Genomic DNA, 15425 nt, shown 5'->3' with positions numbered 1-15425 from the left:
GGAAAGAAAGGGGGTTCTTAACCACCTGGGGAACTCCGGTGGTCAATGGTAAGGCCATTCAACATTTACTCCAGGCCCTACAAGAACCCAAGGAGGTAGCCATCGTCCACTGTCGAGGCCATCAGATGGGCACAGACCCAGTCATCCAGGGAAACACCCTGGCCAACGCCACGGCCCGCCAACTTACCTCAACCCAGGACACCACCTGTCCTGTTTCTTTCTCCCTCCCTAACTCCCAGGTACTCGGAAAGTGAACAACAGCGGCTCCTCAGCCAGGGCGCCGTGGCTGGGCAACAGGGGTGGATGTACCTCAGAGACAGTATAATCCTTCCCCAGACACAAGCAAAGGAAATCGTGGCCACAATCCACCAGTCTTTACACATTCGTCCCAAGGACATGCATAGGTTTCTTTCCCTGATTTTCTCGCCGCAGGGTCTCCGAGAAACCATCAACCAGGTCCATATAGCCTGTCAAACCTGTGCATATGTTTCCTCTCAAGAAGCCCTCCAGCGCCGGACGGCGGGCCACCAGCTGCAAGGGTGTCTTCCTGGACAGGACTGGCAAGTGGACTTCACTCATATGCCAACACACAAAAAGTACCGATACCTACTAATAATGGTAGATACCTTTTCAGGTTGGATCGAGGCCTTTCCTACGAGCCGGGAGACAGCTTCGGTGGTGGCTGAGACCTTGGTGGAGCACATCATCCCCCACTTCGGCCTCCCAACATCTATCCAGTCAGACAACGGCCCAGCATTCATTTCAAAAATTACTCAGCTGGTGGCCGAAGCCCTCAACATCGTCTGGAAACTTCACATCCCCTACCGCCCTCAGTCCTCGGGTAAGGTGGAATGGGCAAACGGCCTCCTAAAGGACCAACTAACCAAACTTTCCCTAAAGGTAAAACTTTCCTTGCCCGCTCTGCTCCCTGTTGCCCTCACTAGGGTGCGTGCGGCTACCGGGGGGCCGGTCGGCCTTAGCCCATTTGAATTGATGTATGGTAGGCCTTTTCTCATTAACACCGGCCTTCCTACAACTCCTCTGCCACTAGCCTCCTACCTGCCCTACCTCTCACTCCTCAGGTACCTCCTACGAGAACATGCCGACCAAACCCTACCCCAGGCCAACTCCATACCTGACCCACGGGCAGCCGTCATTCTACAGCCTGGTGACGAGGTTCTCCTTCGAGAGCTCCAACCCTGGTCCCTTCAACCTCGCTGGACGGGACCTTACACAGTAGTCCTTACAACTCCTACCACGGCTAAACTGTTAGGACACCCTCGTGGTATCACATTTCTCTACTCAAGCAGGCCCCCCCCAACAATGAAGTGTGGAAATCTAATGAGATGGGACCCCCCTGGTTACGGTTTAATCGTATTAATGTTAGTAAGCCTAGCCAATAACTTTACGATGACATGGGGAATGGCTGATTGGACTTGCAACCAATGCGTCTCTGCAGGAAAACCCAAACTCTACCAGCTGGATCCCTGTACGTGCTATCATCAAAAATTTTCATGCCAACTAGGAAAACAAAAGTACTAGGCTGCAATAATGTTAAGAGATTTCCAAGTGGGCTGCCCAGGCGGCAGTGGCACAGAATGCTGCTGGGAGTAAGACCCCCCACCAAATCCCCAAGGGAAGATACCCCCTTGCCCCACTGAATGTTCAACCTTCCATTCTTTTGTCCAGGCACCTTGCTACGTGCAAGCCTCGGTCTGCCTCAGACCAACCAAACAACAGGCCTGGACGGGATGGAGCGTGGGACAACATGCTGGGTATTCTTGTCCCGGGCACCAGGGACAAGAGATCTGCTGGAACCTCAGACCTCCTGTGGGTATATCAGATGGGGGAGGGGCGCAGAATTATGCTGAACAGCAAAACACCAAGTGGGTCATGGAAGAACTCATTCAACATTTCAATGGACCGGTATTGATGCGCTCCAATCTCCCAAAACCCCAGGGCCCTTATCAGACAAACCCGGGACTCCTTCCTGTCCTTAACAAAACCCATACCCTGCTTAACCTTACTAACCCCGGCCTAGCAAAGGACTGCTGGCTATGCCTCAAGTCCGGCCAGTCCTGGGTCTCCCCTGTCCCAGTCACAGGAGATTGGACTCTCCCTATGCCTCCAACCCAATGTCCACCTTTACTACCGCGTTCTGACAGCCCACTCCCACATGACTTGCCCGCGGCCCAGTGTATGGCACCCTGGGGGTTGGATGGGCCCCCCTCTGCCTCTGCTCACAATCACTTGTTGTCCAATCAAATAACAGCCTCTGCCCCCCACTTAACAGGACTGCCTTTCTATGCGGCACTACCATCTACCTGGTCTTGCCCCCCAACTGGTTGGGGTCCTGCATTCTTGTCATCCTCCTCCCCACCATTGTAATAGCACCCGGTAACCAAAGCCTGCCTGTCCCCTTGGTTGGCTCCTCAACATCAAGCGTAAAGCGGGCAGTTGAGCTCATACCTCTGCTGGTGGGGCTGGGAATTACCGCGGCCATGGGAACAGGGGCAGCAGGACTGGGATCCTCACTTCACTTTTACAAACAGCTGTCCTCCCAACTAATCGAGGACACACAACAGGTGGCAGACATGGTCCTAGACTTACAAACACAACTAGATTCCCTGGCTGACATCGTCTTCCAGAATCAACGGGGACTAGACCTGCTAACAGCAAAAGAGGGTGGGATATGCCTATTTCTTAGGGAGGAATGCTGCTTCTATGCCAACAAATCAGGGATAGTCAAGGACAGAATTAAACAATGACAAGAATACCTCCAAAAACAGAGAGAAGACCTGACCGGAGGCCCGTTCTCAGGGTAGTGGCAACCCCAGCTCCTAACGTGGCTTCTTCCTGTTCTGACTCCACTGATTGTTGTATTTATCCTCTTGTCAATGGCCCCATGTGTTTTTAGGTTTCTCCAACAGCCCCTGGCAGAGCTCTCTCGAATAACGGTCAACCAACTACTGTTACATTCATATTCGACCCTTCCATCCAAACCACCTCCGGCCCCATATCAGCATTAATACTCCCCCTACGCCGCCCCTCCCCAGCAGGAAGTAGCTAGAATGAGCCAGCACCCCTATGACCAAAAGGCTGGAATGTAAGGTTGGAGGCACCAGAGGGCGGGGTGGGCCTCAACAAGACAGCTCCAACCCAGACCAGGAGAACAATGGGCGAAAGTGAGCCAGCAAAAATGAGTGACTGGAACTAAGACTCCGGCCACAAAGTTGGCCAGTACCTGTCACAGCGACTCTAGCAACCCTGTTCAGCCAATCGCCAGCAGACGTGACAGCTGTCCCAACCAGTGATTGCTCTCCCCAACCCCTTCTCAGTGTGCCCTTTAAAAACCCGTCACCCATCTTGCTGGGCGCGACTTCTCCGGCCCACAGCTACGTGGACCGGTGAACTTCGCCCAGGATTGCGCTAATAAATTTTTCTTGGCTCCTTTGTTGCCATTTCGCCTGGTCTGGTTTCATTTACCTTACACTATGTATGATTATTTACACTTGCAGATGCTTTATGTATAAAGCTGCCTATGATCTTTATCATACTCTGTGAAGGAGGCAGAACTGTGCCCATTTTACAGGGCAGGAAACTGGACCCCAGAGAAATTAGCTGACAGCTCATGTAGTTGGTAAGAGGTAAAATTAGGATTTCAATCCAGGTCAGTATGACTCCCAAACTTGAACTCTTTCTTCCACCATATTTCTTCTACAGATTTCTAGGAAATGGAGGCCCGAAAAGGATAAGGAGGTTAAGGTTAAGGTTACCCAGCTCATAAGAGGCCAGGATGGGCAAGAAATCAGGCCTTTGCCCCTCTAAATTCAGTTCACTTTCCACTAAGATCTCATGAATAAAAACTTTTTTTCTCTCAGTTGCTGAGTCAGGAGCCATAATGCTGAAGCTGGGGGGAAAATACATAGAATGCACTAGTAATCTTTGAAAAACAAAACAGAAAACCAACACACCTGTGGTGAATGACCCTGAGACAGGTTCACTTTCCTCGAAGCCCTTCATGGCGATGACACTGACAAGGTACTCCACCCCAGGTATGAGCCTCACTAGCCTGGCCTGAGTCTCGGTTCCTTCCACGGTTGCCATTGACGGTATACCTGGAATGCAGAAAAAGCAAGATCAGGCATGGGAAGTCTCACTGAAGCTTATTCACTGTTGCCCTCAAAATGGGCATATCTTATTTGGAAATGAAACTCTATCCAGTATCGTTTTCTTGACTTCTTTTCATTTGCTCCTACCCTCTGGCATAAGGGAAGAGGACTTACTTTTTGTATAATGCTTTTTCCATTGGTGCAGATGCCAAACTCCAAGCCAGGAGAGGAAAAAGTCATGAAGTCACTATGTACTAAAAATGGCAAGTTTCCATTCAGTGGAGTGCTGGCATTTGTGCACATTTTATTTCCTTTATTTGTTTTTCCACAAAGAACATGGGAAGTTCACTATGTAATGTATATCTGATCTATTTAACCCATTGTCTTGGTTTAGGGTTACGTAGACTGCCTTACAAGCTGAAACTCTACTGAGGAAACAAAAGATGGTCATAGTCAAATTTGTGCTGTTATATTTATCAAGAAATCTAGAATTTATATTTCTTAGAATGTGGGGGTGGGTGAAGAGCTTGTGCTTCAGCTGGTCAAACTCCCCATAGAGATGCCACAGCACTTTTGTGAAGAGGTTATCAACCATCTTCCCAGAGAGCTCACTACCTACCAGAATGTCATTAGCCAGATTGGTCTGTGCCACCTCCTTGTGATCTCTATTACAGTTCATGTGCTTTTAATTAGAATTCACAGCTCTTCCAAGTCACAATTTGCCAGCCTTTATTGAGAAAGACAGATCTTGACACCCAAAGGCAAAACCTCACATATATAAAAGACCAGCTGTTCAGATGAATGTGCTCAGAGAGAAAAAGGTCAATGTATCTAGAGTCTTTGTGTGCCAACCATATTGGGGATCTATTTCTTATAGAGTTTTATAATTTCAAGGCTATAAAGGGTCTTCACAAGGTAATTTATTCTAAGGATCTCACAGCACTTAAAATGGGTTCTTTTCTCTCTGGATGGTCTCAGAAAGAAGGAATTTGTTTTCTTTGGCCATGATGTTCGAGGGGTGGCAATTATCAGGGTCTCTTTTATTATGTCATCCAAACCCTCCATACTCCTTCATTCCCTCCCTCTCCAAGTCCCTTACCTCCAGTAATGGGCACATAGGTAATCCGGAAGCTCTCCACCTGTGCTGTGGGTGCCATCCAACTGACAGTTGCTGAGTTTTCAGTGATGTCTGAGAAAATGATTTCCTTTGGGGAGCCCATAGCTATCAAGGAGAAAACACAAGATAAATCAAGAAATAGTTAACTATCTTGTCCATCAGTGTTTCTTCCCGAATTCCTTATCTAGGAAAACTCAGTGCCTAGGGGTTGTGTCCTTGTCAAACCTTTAGGATGGAGAATGTGGTGAGTTGTGGTTGTGACATGATAGAAGCAATCCTTCTTTCATTTTGGGTACAGGGCTCAGGGCTGTAGAGGAGTCATCTTGTTTCATTCAAGAGGAATGTTAACATCACAGCTAACTTCCAAGCAATTGAGGGACAGTGGTTTCCCGTATGGGAATATTCCGCCCTTTTACTTTTGATTTTTAGCATTTTCCAAATCTTTGTTTTCTAGTTTCTTTTACTAAATAATACCACGACTTGACACTGTAAAGTTCTTTGCAATTTGTAAGATTTAATTCTCATATAGAACTTCTTGGAAAGAAGATGTAGATGTAGCCATTTTACAGATCACCAAACTGAGGCTCCTTCTTCTAAAGAATATTCTTGTGATATGACTGTTCTGGGTCTTAGGACTAGGCAGCAGAGCTAAGCACAGCCTGGGATCCTGGAAATGATGTTCTCATGAAAATGGACCTGGACAGACCCCATTCCTAAAACTGGAAGAAGAGCAACCTCAGGCCCATCACCAAAGCAAACACCCAGTGGGCACTTGTGGGGAAAATCATGCCCGGGGGAAAGTCTCTGCTCCCTAAATCCCTCCCCACAAGACCCAGTTTCCTTTGGCTTTTCTCTGTGTATTTTTTTTGGCTTAGATATTTGCCCTCTCCAGCTGACCATGCTTAACCAGAGAATTCGGGAAACAATTTTCAGCCTCTCAAGGGTGCACTTCCTCATTTTTTCCCTTCTCCAACCCACATTGATCATTAAATTATGAAACTCATGGAAATTTGGTGAGGGTTTTTTTCTTTTTATTTCTGTCTTTCCCTCCCATCCAAGAGATCTCCACCTACAGTTTTCTTCTGTGACCTGGTAGCCACCCCCAGACTCTGTGGCTGCCTGGGTTTTTGCCCTGTCCATGGAAAGTTTTGGAAACCACAAGGTCTCTAGAGCTTGGAAGATCTTAATTGTCCAAATACCATTGAGAGGCTGGGCAACCTAGGGCAGGTCCCTTCACTTCTGTGAGCCTCGGTTGCTCCATCTCTTCAGTGAGAAAAGCAGTACCTACCCACAGGAATGTTTTGAGGATTAGCAGGGATAATAAATGTACAACTCCTAGCACAATATCTGGCATGCAGTAAGAATTCAGCAAGTATGATTGCCTTCTCTTTCTTTTCTTTCTCGTGTGACTCTTTCCTCCATGGGCTGCCCTAGATTTCGAGTTATACCCTAGGAAAGATCTAGATGAAGCCATCAGAGAAAACAACAGCAAAAAGCAACACAGCAAGGTGTTTAAACTTCCCTCTGATAGCTTTGTACAGTATGACTTTTGCTCTAACTGTAAAGGTCATTGGTGTAGGTTCTGACACATTAGAGAAGGTATATCTTAGACCAAAGCTTTTTTCTCTAAGTCCTAGTTTTCTCATCTGCAAAATGACAATACTTGCCCTGTCTTGTACACCATAAGAGTTAGTGGCCTCATCCCTCACACAATCCTGGAAAGTAGGAAGATAAGCCATACACAAACTGAAGAAATGGCACATTAGTGGTGGGATTCCAGGGTCAATGGGTATGATATTTTTGGACAATTGGCCTTCCTAGATGGGGAAGACTATTTGTAATTCCAGCATGTCTTCTGCCTTGAATAGAGCCCCTAGTTTTCAGCTTTACAACAGATAGCTGTGCACAGAACAGCTAAATCACATCTACGGAAAAGCTGGGAGATCCACACAAGGCAATGACTTTTGTCTCTTCTTCTGAGACCATGCTGTTTTTTGCTTTTGGGGCTTTTTTTTCAGCTCTGGAATTGCTAAAACTCTCATGGAGGTTGAAGAGGGCTTCTGTCTGCTCTCAGCATAAAAAGTTGCACCCCCCCAAGTCTGGAGCAAATGTCTTTCATTATATGGCCTTTGATGATTATTTAAAATAATCATTTCTTCTTCAATACATTTTTATTGAACACTTGACATGTTTCAGGTCCCATGCTAAACCAAGGGAACAGCTGCTGCAAGCAGTTTGGTTTAGAATAAGGATTTTGGAATTGAATGGACCTGGGTTTGAATTCTACTTTAGCTTTACTAGCTACAAACACCTTAGCCCCTTGGGTCCCAGTTTTCACATCTGGAAAATGGGGCTGAATGTGAGACTCATTTGGTCTGCTGGGTCACTGAAATTCAGTGAGGTAAAGTGTGTCAACCATCCTGCTGCATGGAGCATGAAGTACATGCTCTACAATTGGTGTTATCTTCTTTGTGCTTCTTGGGGAAAGCGTGTGAGTCAGGGCCATGGGTGCCAAGCACAAAAAACCTGTGGGAGGGGGTATTTGCCAAGCAGGTGTTTCTACAGACCTGTTGATCCAGTCTCCAGGCACAGTGTCATTGCAACTCTTTGGTGTGTGGCTTCCAGCTCATCTGAACTGCAACCCGAGAAGTTGAGAGGCTGCCCGGCTGGGAAAGCTGGGACAGGCCGGGAGTGGGGGGGCATGTTCTGGGAGTTGGGAGGAGGGGTTTTGACTGCCCTATTGGCATTAGGGGTGGAAGAGAGTACCAGGAGTGTATATACGGGGGTAGGGATGGGGAAAAGTTAAAGAAATATTTATGGGACCTCAATCTGAGACTCCAAGGTGGGCTATAGGAGCCTTCAAAAGACAATGACAAGGTCATCTTACTCAGTTGCTGAGATTTCATTCATGCCTATTCAGGAGACTCAAGACAGCACACAGAAGCACTTGACATTTAATTTTCTGGTGGCAAAAGAAGCTCCTGACAATTCTGGGCCTAAGCGAGACCAAGAGTATTATAAGAAAGTGGCTCAAACTTTATAAAGGAAGAAAAGCCATTGCAAATGCAGGAACTGACAGAAAGACAGAATAAAAGTGATAACCTATGTGTCCATCAGTAGGGAAGTAAATAGTTTATTAGGGTTATCTTTGAGATCTACTAAGTAAGAAAATCACATATACACATAAAACAAATAATGGAAGAGTGAGTAAGACGTAAAACACTGTGCCCACCCAAAAAGAGCTAAAAAAATAAGAATGTAAATTTATGTCTAATTTGGTCTATTTATATTTCTGGAAGGACACACAAGATAGTGGTAATATTGATTGTCTCTAGATAATCAGCTGGGTGGCAGGGATATGGTAGAATAGAGACTTCACTGTACATCTTTTTTAACACTTGAGTTTTGAACCAGGCAGCCTATTCAAAAAAATCATCAAAAACAAAATTACCAAATACAATAATAGCTAATATTTTTGTGACTATGGACAAGGAGAGTCTGTGAAATTCATGATCTCACTTAAACCTCATGGCTGCTCTTTGAGTTAAATTCTGTTTTCCATATGAGGGGCTTGAGGCTTAGAGAAAGTAGAGGCTCAGGAAAGGAGACATCCCCAAAACCACACAGCTATTAAGAGGTATAGGCATGATTAGACTCCAAGGAGAAGCTGCTGGCTTAACTATTTGGCTACACTGCCTTTCACCAACTCTGTGCTGCCCCAGGCACTGAGGCTGGCAGTTGTGAGGAGGAGAGGTATCTTGTGTGGGAGAGGAAGAGTCACAGCAGAGTTATCAGGAGGAAGTGGAACAGGACATTACAGAGAAGAGTTTACAATTAGGGAGGAAAGAGAGGAGAGGAGAAAGGACTTAAAAAAAAAAAAAAAAAGAAACTATAAAACCGATGAGGCAAAGGTGGAAATTAGACATCAGCTGTGCTCAAGGGCCACCTCTCCTGTTCTTCCTTGGTCCCAAAGAACAAGCATGCATGTACAGGCACACACACACTCACGCTCATTCCTCTTTTTGGCTGTGACCTACAAGGCTCTGGAGAAGGGAATCAGAGAGAGGGGTTTCCAAAAGAGCAGAGTCTGCCTTTCCTTTTGTTCTTCAAAAACAAACAACAACAACAAAAACCCAGCTTGTGATTATTCATTCATTTTTTTTTTTTTTTTTTTGCTTTAGAACTGCAGGGCTTCTAAAAATAAGATTACAAAACAAAATCAATGACTACAAGTAAACTTTGAAGAGCAGTGTTTATAAACCGAGGTCAAAATCAGGCTCTGCCTCCGATCTAGAGTTGTTTTATGGGCAGCCACAGGGAGGAGGAGACTCAGACTTGCATTCATCCTGGGATAGGGTGTCCCTGTTCATAAAGAACAGAGTTTTCCCTCTTGCTAAGTTGCTGCCTAGATTCCAGTAATTTTTCCTCATCTATAGTACTGATTATGATTTCTGAGGGTGGTTTCTTGGAGCTTTTTAGGTTCTGAAACTTGACATAAAAAAAACCCTATTTTTAGACAAAGATGAGTTTTGACTGATGTTATGCTCCATGCCTGTGAGAAAGACAAGCATATTTATTCATTGGTTATCTGTCATCCAGCCTGCTCTCATTTAATAGTATTAAAATAAGTTGGTCATTTGGATTTTATCCCAAATCTAGCTATGTGACCTTAAGAAAAATTGCTTCATGTTTCAGGGTCTTAGATTCTTCAAGCACAAACAAAAAAGACTTGGCTACCTCATTTCTAAGGTCTCTTTAATCTCTCCCTGTGATTTTGTGACCCTGTCCTCTGATTTCGCTTTGAAGCAGCTGAATCCAGCAAATGCTAGGTTTTTGCAGCTCCCTCAGTTTCATGCAGAAATTCACCTAATTTGTGGTGGGTCTTTTTCCCTTCAAAGAGTCATGTTTTTTTTTAGTATTATAATAAAGAGTCATGTTATTAGCCATTTTTTTCTCCTTGAGGAATAGTTCACATGAAAAAGGGTTTTCATTTCCCTCTCAAGGTGTCTTATAGAGTTGTTATAAGTGTCCAATAAAGTTACGGAGCCTCATGAAGAGTATCTTGTTAATCTTACCAGCTCTCTCCTTTTTCCTTGCTGATCACTGTACTGATTATTCATATGTAGCATCTTATGCATATTAATCTTTATAGATGGAGGTGCTATTATCCCCCACTTAGTGTAGCTCAAATGTTTGACCAAAGAACATGGAGACGTATCTCTGGATAAAATATGATGAGATAATAGGCAAAAGGAAGAGTCTTTGGAATTAAAATGTGATAATTGTGATGATGGTGATGCTTTAATGACAATGTGGATAGTTCTTATTCGTGGAGCCCTTGCTATATGCCAGACCCTCTGCTATGAGTTTTACATAAATTATCTCATTTAATCCTCATGACCCTATTAAGTAAATGACATCATACTCCTTTTGTATATGGACTTGGCCAAACTGTCCAAGTGTATAATGGAAATAACCAGGATCTGAGATCAAGCTTGCCTGATAGAAAGCTCTTGTGATTACCCAGCCCTGTAGGAAGAAGATCTCTAAGTCACGACTTCTCTCCTGTGTATTTACAGTACCTGTTGTTGCTATAGCACTGACTGGCTGGGATCGCCTTCCATTGCTTACTCCATAGAGCTCAATTTCGTATTCAGTAGCCTCTCTGAGACCTGTTATGTCCCTGGTACGTTCGGGGGCAAGTAGGGTTATTTCCAGTGGCTCAGACTGCTTTTTGGTATCTCTGATTTTGAGAACAAAACTGTCGAAGACCCCTTCATCAGCTGTCCAGGATAGACGGAAACCGTCTGGAGTGGCGTCTGAAACCAGAAGATTGTCAACTTCTGGTTCGGCTTCTAAGGGGGGAGAAAATGGTGGAAGGAGGAGGAAAGAGAACATCATTTACCAGTCCATGCAATCTTCTCTCCACTGGGGGTATCAACACCCAGTGATGCCCCAGCTTTCAGAGATAGCAGTGTCCTGAGATACCAAAAATAAAATCATTCAACATTAACAAGGCCAGTAGGACTGGGAGAAGGGAAAGATGGGTGTGATACATTCAATACAAGCCAAGCGTATGATTGCATATATGAGTTTTGTCTACAAGCAGTTCTATAAATCTACATCTGGATTCAGCATCAGCCCCTCCCACATGTTATTAAATAAGTTCAAAGTCAGTCAATTGTTTACACTTGCTCTCTGTCTTCCAGTGGCTGAGTGCCCATCGTCTGTGAGATCTTTCTTTTCTTTTTGAAAAGACAAATAAACCAGCATTAACGATCTGTAGAGCTGCCCACAATGATACTGTTGATTATATTTCCCTTGAGCCTGTGCAAAATGGCTTTTAAAATGTTATGGTATTTTTGCTTTGTTCTTAGAGCAGTTTTACTAAAGAAGGCTCCTACCCTTTATTTTTATTCTTGCTTTCTTTCTTGTTATTTTAACCATTAGATAAATGTTCAGATGGTAGAACTGAGGCTTGGAACCTCTTGTGCTACATACTTTGGATTCAGGGTTTCATCTTGGATTGCCTTAACTAGACAAAACTCAATGTCAAGGTAAATTTAGAGCTGTGTTTCCCAAACCTTACTCAGAGCAAATTATTCCTGTTTGATCTTCTTCCTTAAAACGTATCCATTGTCAAATAAGTTTGGGAAATACTGCCTGGATAAGCCCTGCTTGGAGATACACAATGCACACTAGAGTGTTATGAAAAGCCTCATGGTTCAATTTTAACTCAATATTTCCAAATTTACTTGAACATGGAATTTTGTCACCAAGTAGGACATTTGGATATTCTATGGAGTTGGTAATCTCTAGAAAGACTTTGGGAAACACAGAATTTTGACCATTAAAGTTGTTAATGTTATGTTTCTGTAGGAATTATTAGTCTTGAGAAAATTATGGATTTAGTCTGTGTTGCAGAATCTCTCTGATATTAGTGTCCACATTTGGTTTTTCAATGACAAGTCCACTAGGCAAATTTGTTAAAATCATGGTTGAGATTTTGAGATGGCAAAGGTTTTAAACATGTTTTCAAAATATACTCATTAGTATATTTCTTCTGAGAAGGTTGAAATGGGGATGAGTCAGGATGAACACAAGGAAAGATGATATAAGGTAAGCACAAGAGCTATGGACAAGACATGGTCCAAAGGATTTGGAACACTGAAACATTTCCACCTTCTCATTTCTGGGGTGGGAGCAGGGAGTGCTCATTAGATACATAAAACAAGGGGGAGCGTGGGAAGAACATGAACAAACAGGCCACATCCATGGATTAAGTAAGGAATGTGAACAATGTTGTTAAAACCATGGTGATCTGGTAGACAGATTACATGGAAGAAGACCAGGAAGAGTAGAGAATGGCTCACTTGAATAAAAAAAAAAAATACCTGTAACAATCTCAGCCCTCAAGGGCTTGGTTTCGTGCCCTTGGGTGAAGCCAGAGACCATGACCTCATAGCCAATGCCAGTTATGAGGCCTCTAAGCTCCAGCTTCCTCTGGGTTCCTGAAAGTGTGAATTCCTGGGGGTCCAGCAGCTTCCCAGAATCCACCACCGTTACTAGAAAGCTGTCAAAGGCATTCTCCGATGCCATCCAGGAAACTGTAAACCCGTAGGGATTAATGTCGGAAATGGTTAGGTTTTCCAGAAGGGGCAGGGCCTCTGAAAGAAGGGAGGAGTGAAAATAACTCAGGTTAACAGCACTGGCTCTGTCAGGATAGCACACATTTTCAAGAATAGTGATAGAAACCCAGTCCATCATCCAATGTGTTATGTGCTCTGAAAGTGAATATTTACTGAGTTTATTTGGTGCAGAAAAAGTTATCACATGTAATGCTTGTAATAAGCCTATGAGGTCAGTATTATTCCCATTTTACAGGTGATAAAACTGAGTTCCCAAGAGGTAGACTGACTTGGACAAAGTCATGAGCTTATAGGAGATAGAGAGAGCAAGGTTTTTAGCTGGGTCTGATTCTGAAGGGCATGGATTTCTCTATACAGATAGACCCCCTTTCTCTACTTTCTTCACATTGCCTTCTGGTCTTGAAGTGAATCAATTTTTTAAAAAAATAAGTATACTTTATTTTTGGTATATTTCATGTGCTTTTATCCTACTTCTAATTCATTTTGAATCAAGTCAATCAGGTTAATTAGTGATATATCCTTATAAGCTGAGATAAAGGGAGGAGATGTTTCTTATGTGTCAAAATTAATAATTTTATGATTAGTAGAAATACTAAGATTTGCTAAATATTTTGCTGTTAATTTTTCCTGGACAAAGTTAGGAAACAAGGACATAGCTGAGTCTTCAGTAAGCTCTGTCATCATCCTCTGTTCATTCATTCATCAAACTTCTGTGTCCCAAGCACTCTGATTTCTCTGGTGCTCAGGAGTCTATTCACACACTGGGATTTCCAAAAGGAGTGAGCTTATATCAGCTAAGTTTCTGTCAATACTTCCTAACTGACAAAGCCTCACATCATTATCCTATTTAATCCTCACAATGACACAGTAAGGTAGGTATTACTACTTGCCCTGACCCCCATTGCATCTAAGGAAACAGGCTAATGACTTATCCAAGATCACACATCTACTAGTTAGCTAATCTGGGATCCAACTGGGTCTTCTGAATCCTCTATTTTCTTTCTACAACCACAGCTGGTGTCTAATTAGTAAACTTCACTGCTGGCATGTCTTGAGGCATAAGCAGGATTAGTGGAGAAGGCGTAGCACCTTCTCTTTAGCTAAAAAAACAAAAAACAAAAAAACTCAACTTTAATAGTGAATGTATCTGTTTTTTATTAGAAGGGTATAGGGGACAGGAATTTTAAACTAGCTGCATCTAGTTCAGAGCCTTTTTTTTTCATTCCCTCTAAATGGAAACTTTCAAAGAGACAAATGACCTAATGCCCAGGGTCTAATCCATGTCTCATGGATTAGACATAAAGAAAGATGTTTTAAAAACAAAGCATTTGATGACTGAATAGGTGAATGAGTGCCCTCGTCCCTTAAGCAGAGATTTAAATTTTGCTGCAGTTTGGACTTCCTGTACTTATTTTGAAACATTTGGTGTTTATCTTGAGGCATTTTTTTTCCATGTAAAGATCTCTCAAGAGTCATAACTCTATCAAAGGCAAAGATGAAATCACTTATACTGTGCAAACAGTCCTCTTCGTCTGTGAGACAAGGGTCTCAAATTCTGTTGCTGGTTTTGTTTAGATAAATGGCGTCTCTCTTTGATAGCTGGCCTCTTTGCACCTCCATGCCATCAAAATGGTGAATTTCTATGAAAGTGAAGGCGTTCAGGCTAATTAGTCAATCAAGGGCTTGTTATTTAAAAGTCCCTCCTGTTCCATTTTTTTCGTGTTTTATACGCTTTTTAAAAAACACAGAGTCTTTTCATATCATGGATTAGCTGGGACAATGCTGTAACTGGATCTTGGATTAGCAAGATCAGCTCTCCCAGGTTTCCTTTCTTCTCTCTATTCTGTGGGAGGTCCTGCAAGAAGCTACAGGCAGGGGCCTGATGAGATCTGTGGCCGTTCCTCCCCTCCTGGGCAGTGAGAGTCTCATCTTGTACTTCTTTCCCCACGCCCCTTAATACATTGCCATGTTTTTCATTAGAAGTTTGATTTGAATGATTTAACTCACATTCGGTAACTGGATTAAAAAAAACATTTTTTGGATCTACATCAAAATACATTCTATGTTCTCTTAAAAATAAGAGGGAAGTCATAATTGCATAGATCTGTTGTTCTAGCTAGGCTTGTTGGTTGCTTTTTCAGAATGCCACTTTTCTCATACTGTTGGGAGACAGTAAAAAGAAACTACTGTCTATATAATGCCTACTGAATTGCCAGGAAGTGAAATTTCATCATCTCTACTTAACCCCTGAGATGAGGCTACTAGAAGCACCTGTCGGTATCCTCTCTCCATACATAAGGAAATTAGAATTTAAACAGAAGTTAATAACTTGCCAAGGTTATGTAGCTAAAAGCTGTGGGAGAGGCTTAGAAACCACATAGGCTTCATCTCAAAATCCTCACTCTTTCAAGACACCATACTTCTCCAATTAAATATTTAACTGTATTTATTAACATATCTTATTTATAGCAATTTAGGCCCTGGGAGAGACCTAATTTAATGTAAAAATCAGATGGCAAAGTGTGTCTCCTGAAAATTATCATTAAT

The 15425-nt window shown here is 43.2% G+C and overlaps 1 protein-coding gene across 3 annotated transcripts in view; it reads right to left on the bottom strand.

Annotated features, from left to right (window-relative positions):
* The window catches only part of TNC (tenascin C), a 100094-nt gene that overhangs the window by 22304 nt on the left and 62365 nt on the right, over positions 1 to 15425 (bottom strand). The window contains exons 16-19 of one of the 3 annotated variants that reach the window (XM_008057170.2): positions 12624 to 12896; positions 10812 to 11084; positions 5212 to 5334; positions 3975 to 4118 (exon numbers count right to left, since the gene is read on the bottom strand). In XM_008057170.2, coding sequence (XP_008055361.1) covers positions 3975 to 4118; positions 5212 to 5334; positions 10812 to 11084; positions 12624 to 12896 — 813 coding nt within the window. The remainder of the gene's footprint in view (positions 1 to 3974; positions 4119 to 5211; positions 5335 to 10811; positions 11085 to 12623; positions 12897 to 15425) is intronic. The other 2 variants (XM_008057172.2, XM_008057171.2) reach the window with 2 other exon arrangements.

This window comes from Carlito syrichta, unplaced genomic scaffold, assembly GCF_000164805.1.
Source record: "Carlito syrichta isolate Samal-C Ts95f unplaced genomic scaffold, Tarsius_syrichta-2.0.1 Scaffold302841, whole genome shotgun sequence".
In the NCBI taxonomy this organism is placed as follows: Eukaryota; Metazoa; Chordata; class Mammalia; order Primates; family Tarsiidae; genus Carlito; species Carlito syrichta.
The sequence above is the reverse complement of the archived record's forward strand: the minus strand, read 5'-3'. Positions and strand labels throughout refer to the sequence as shown.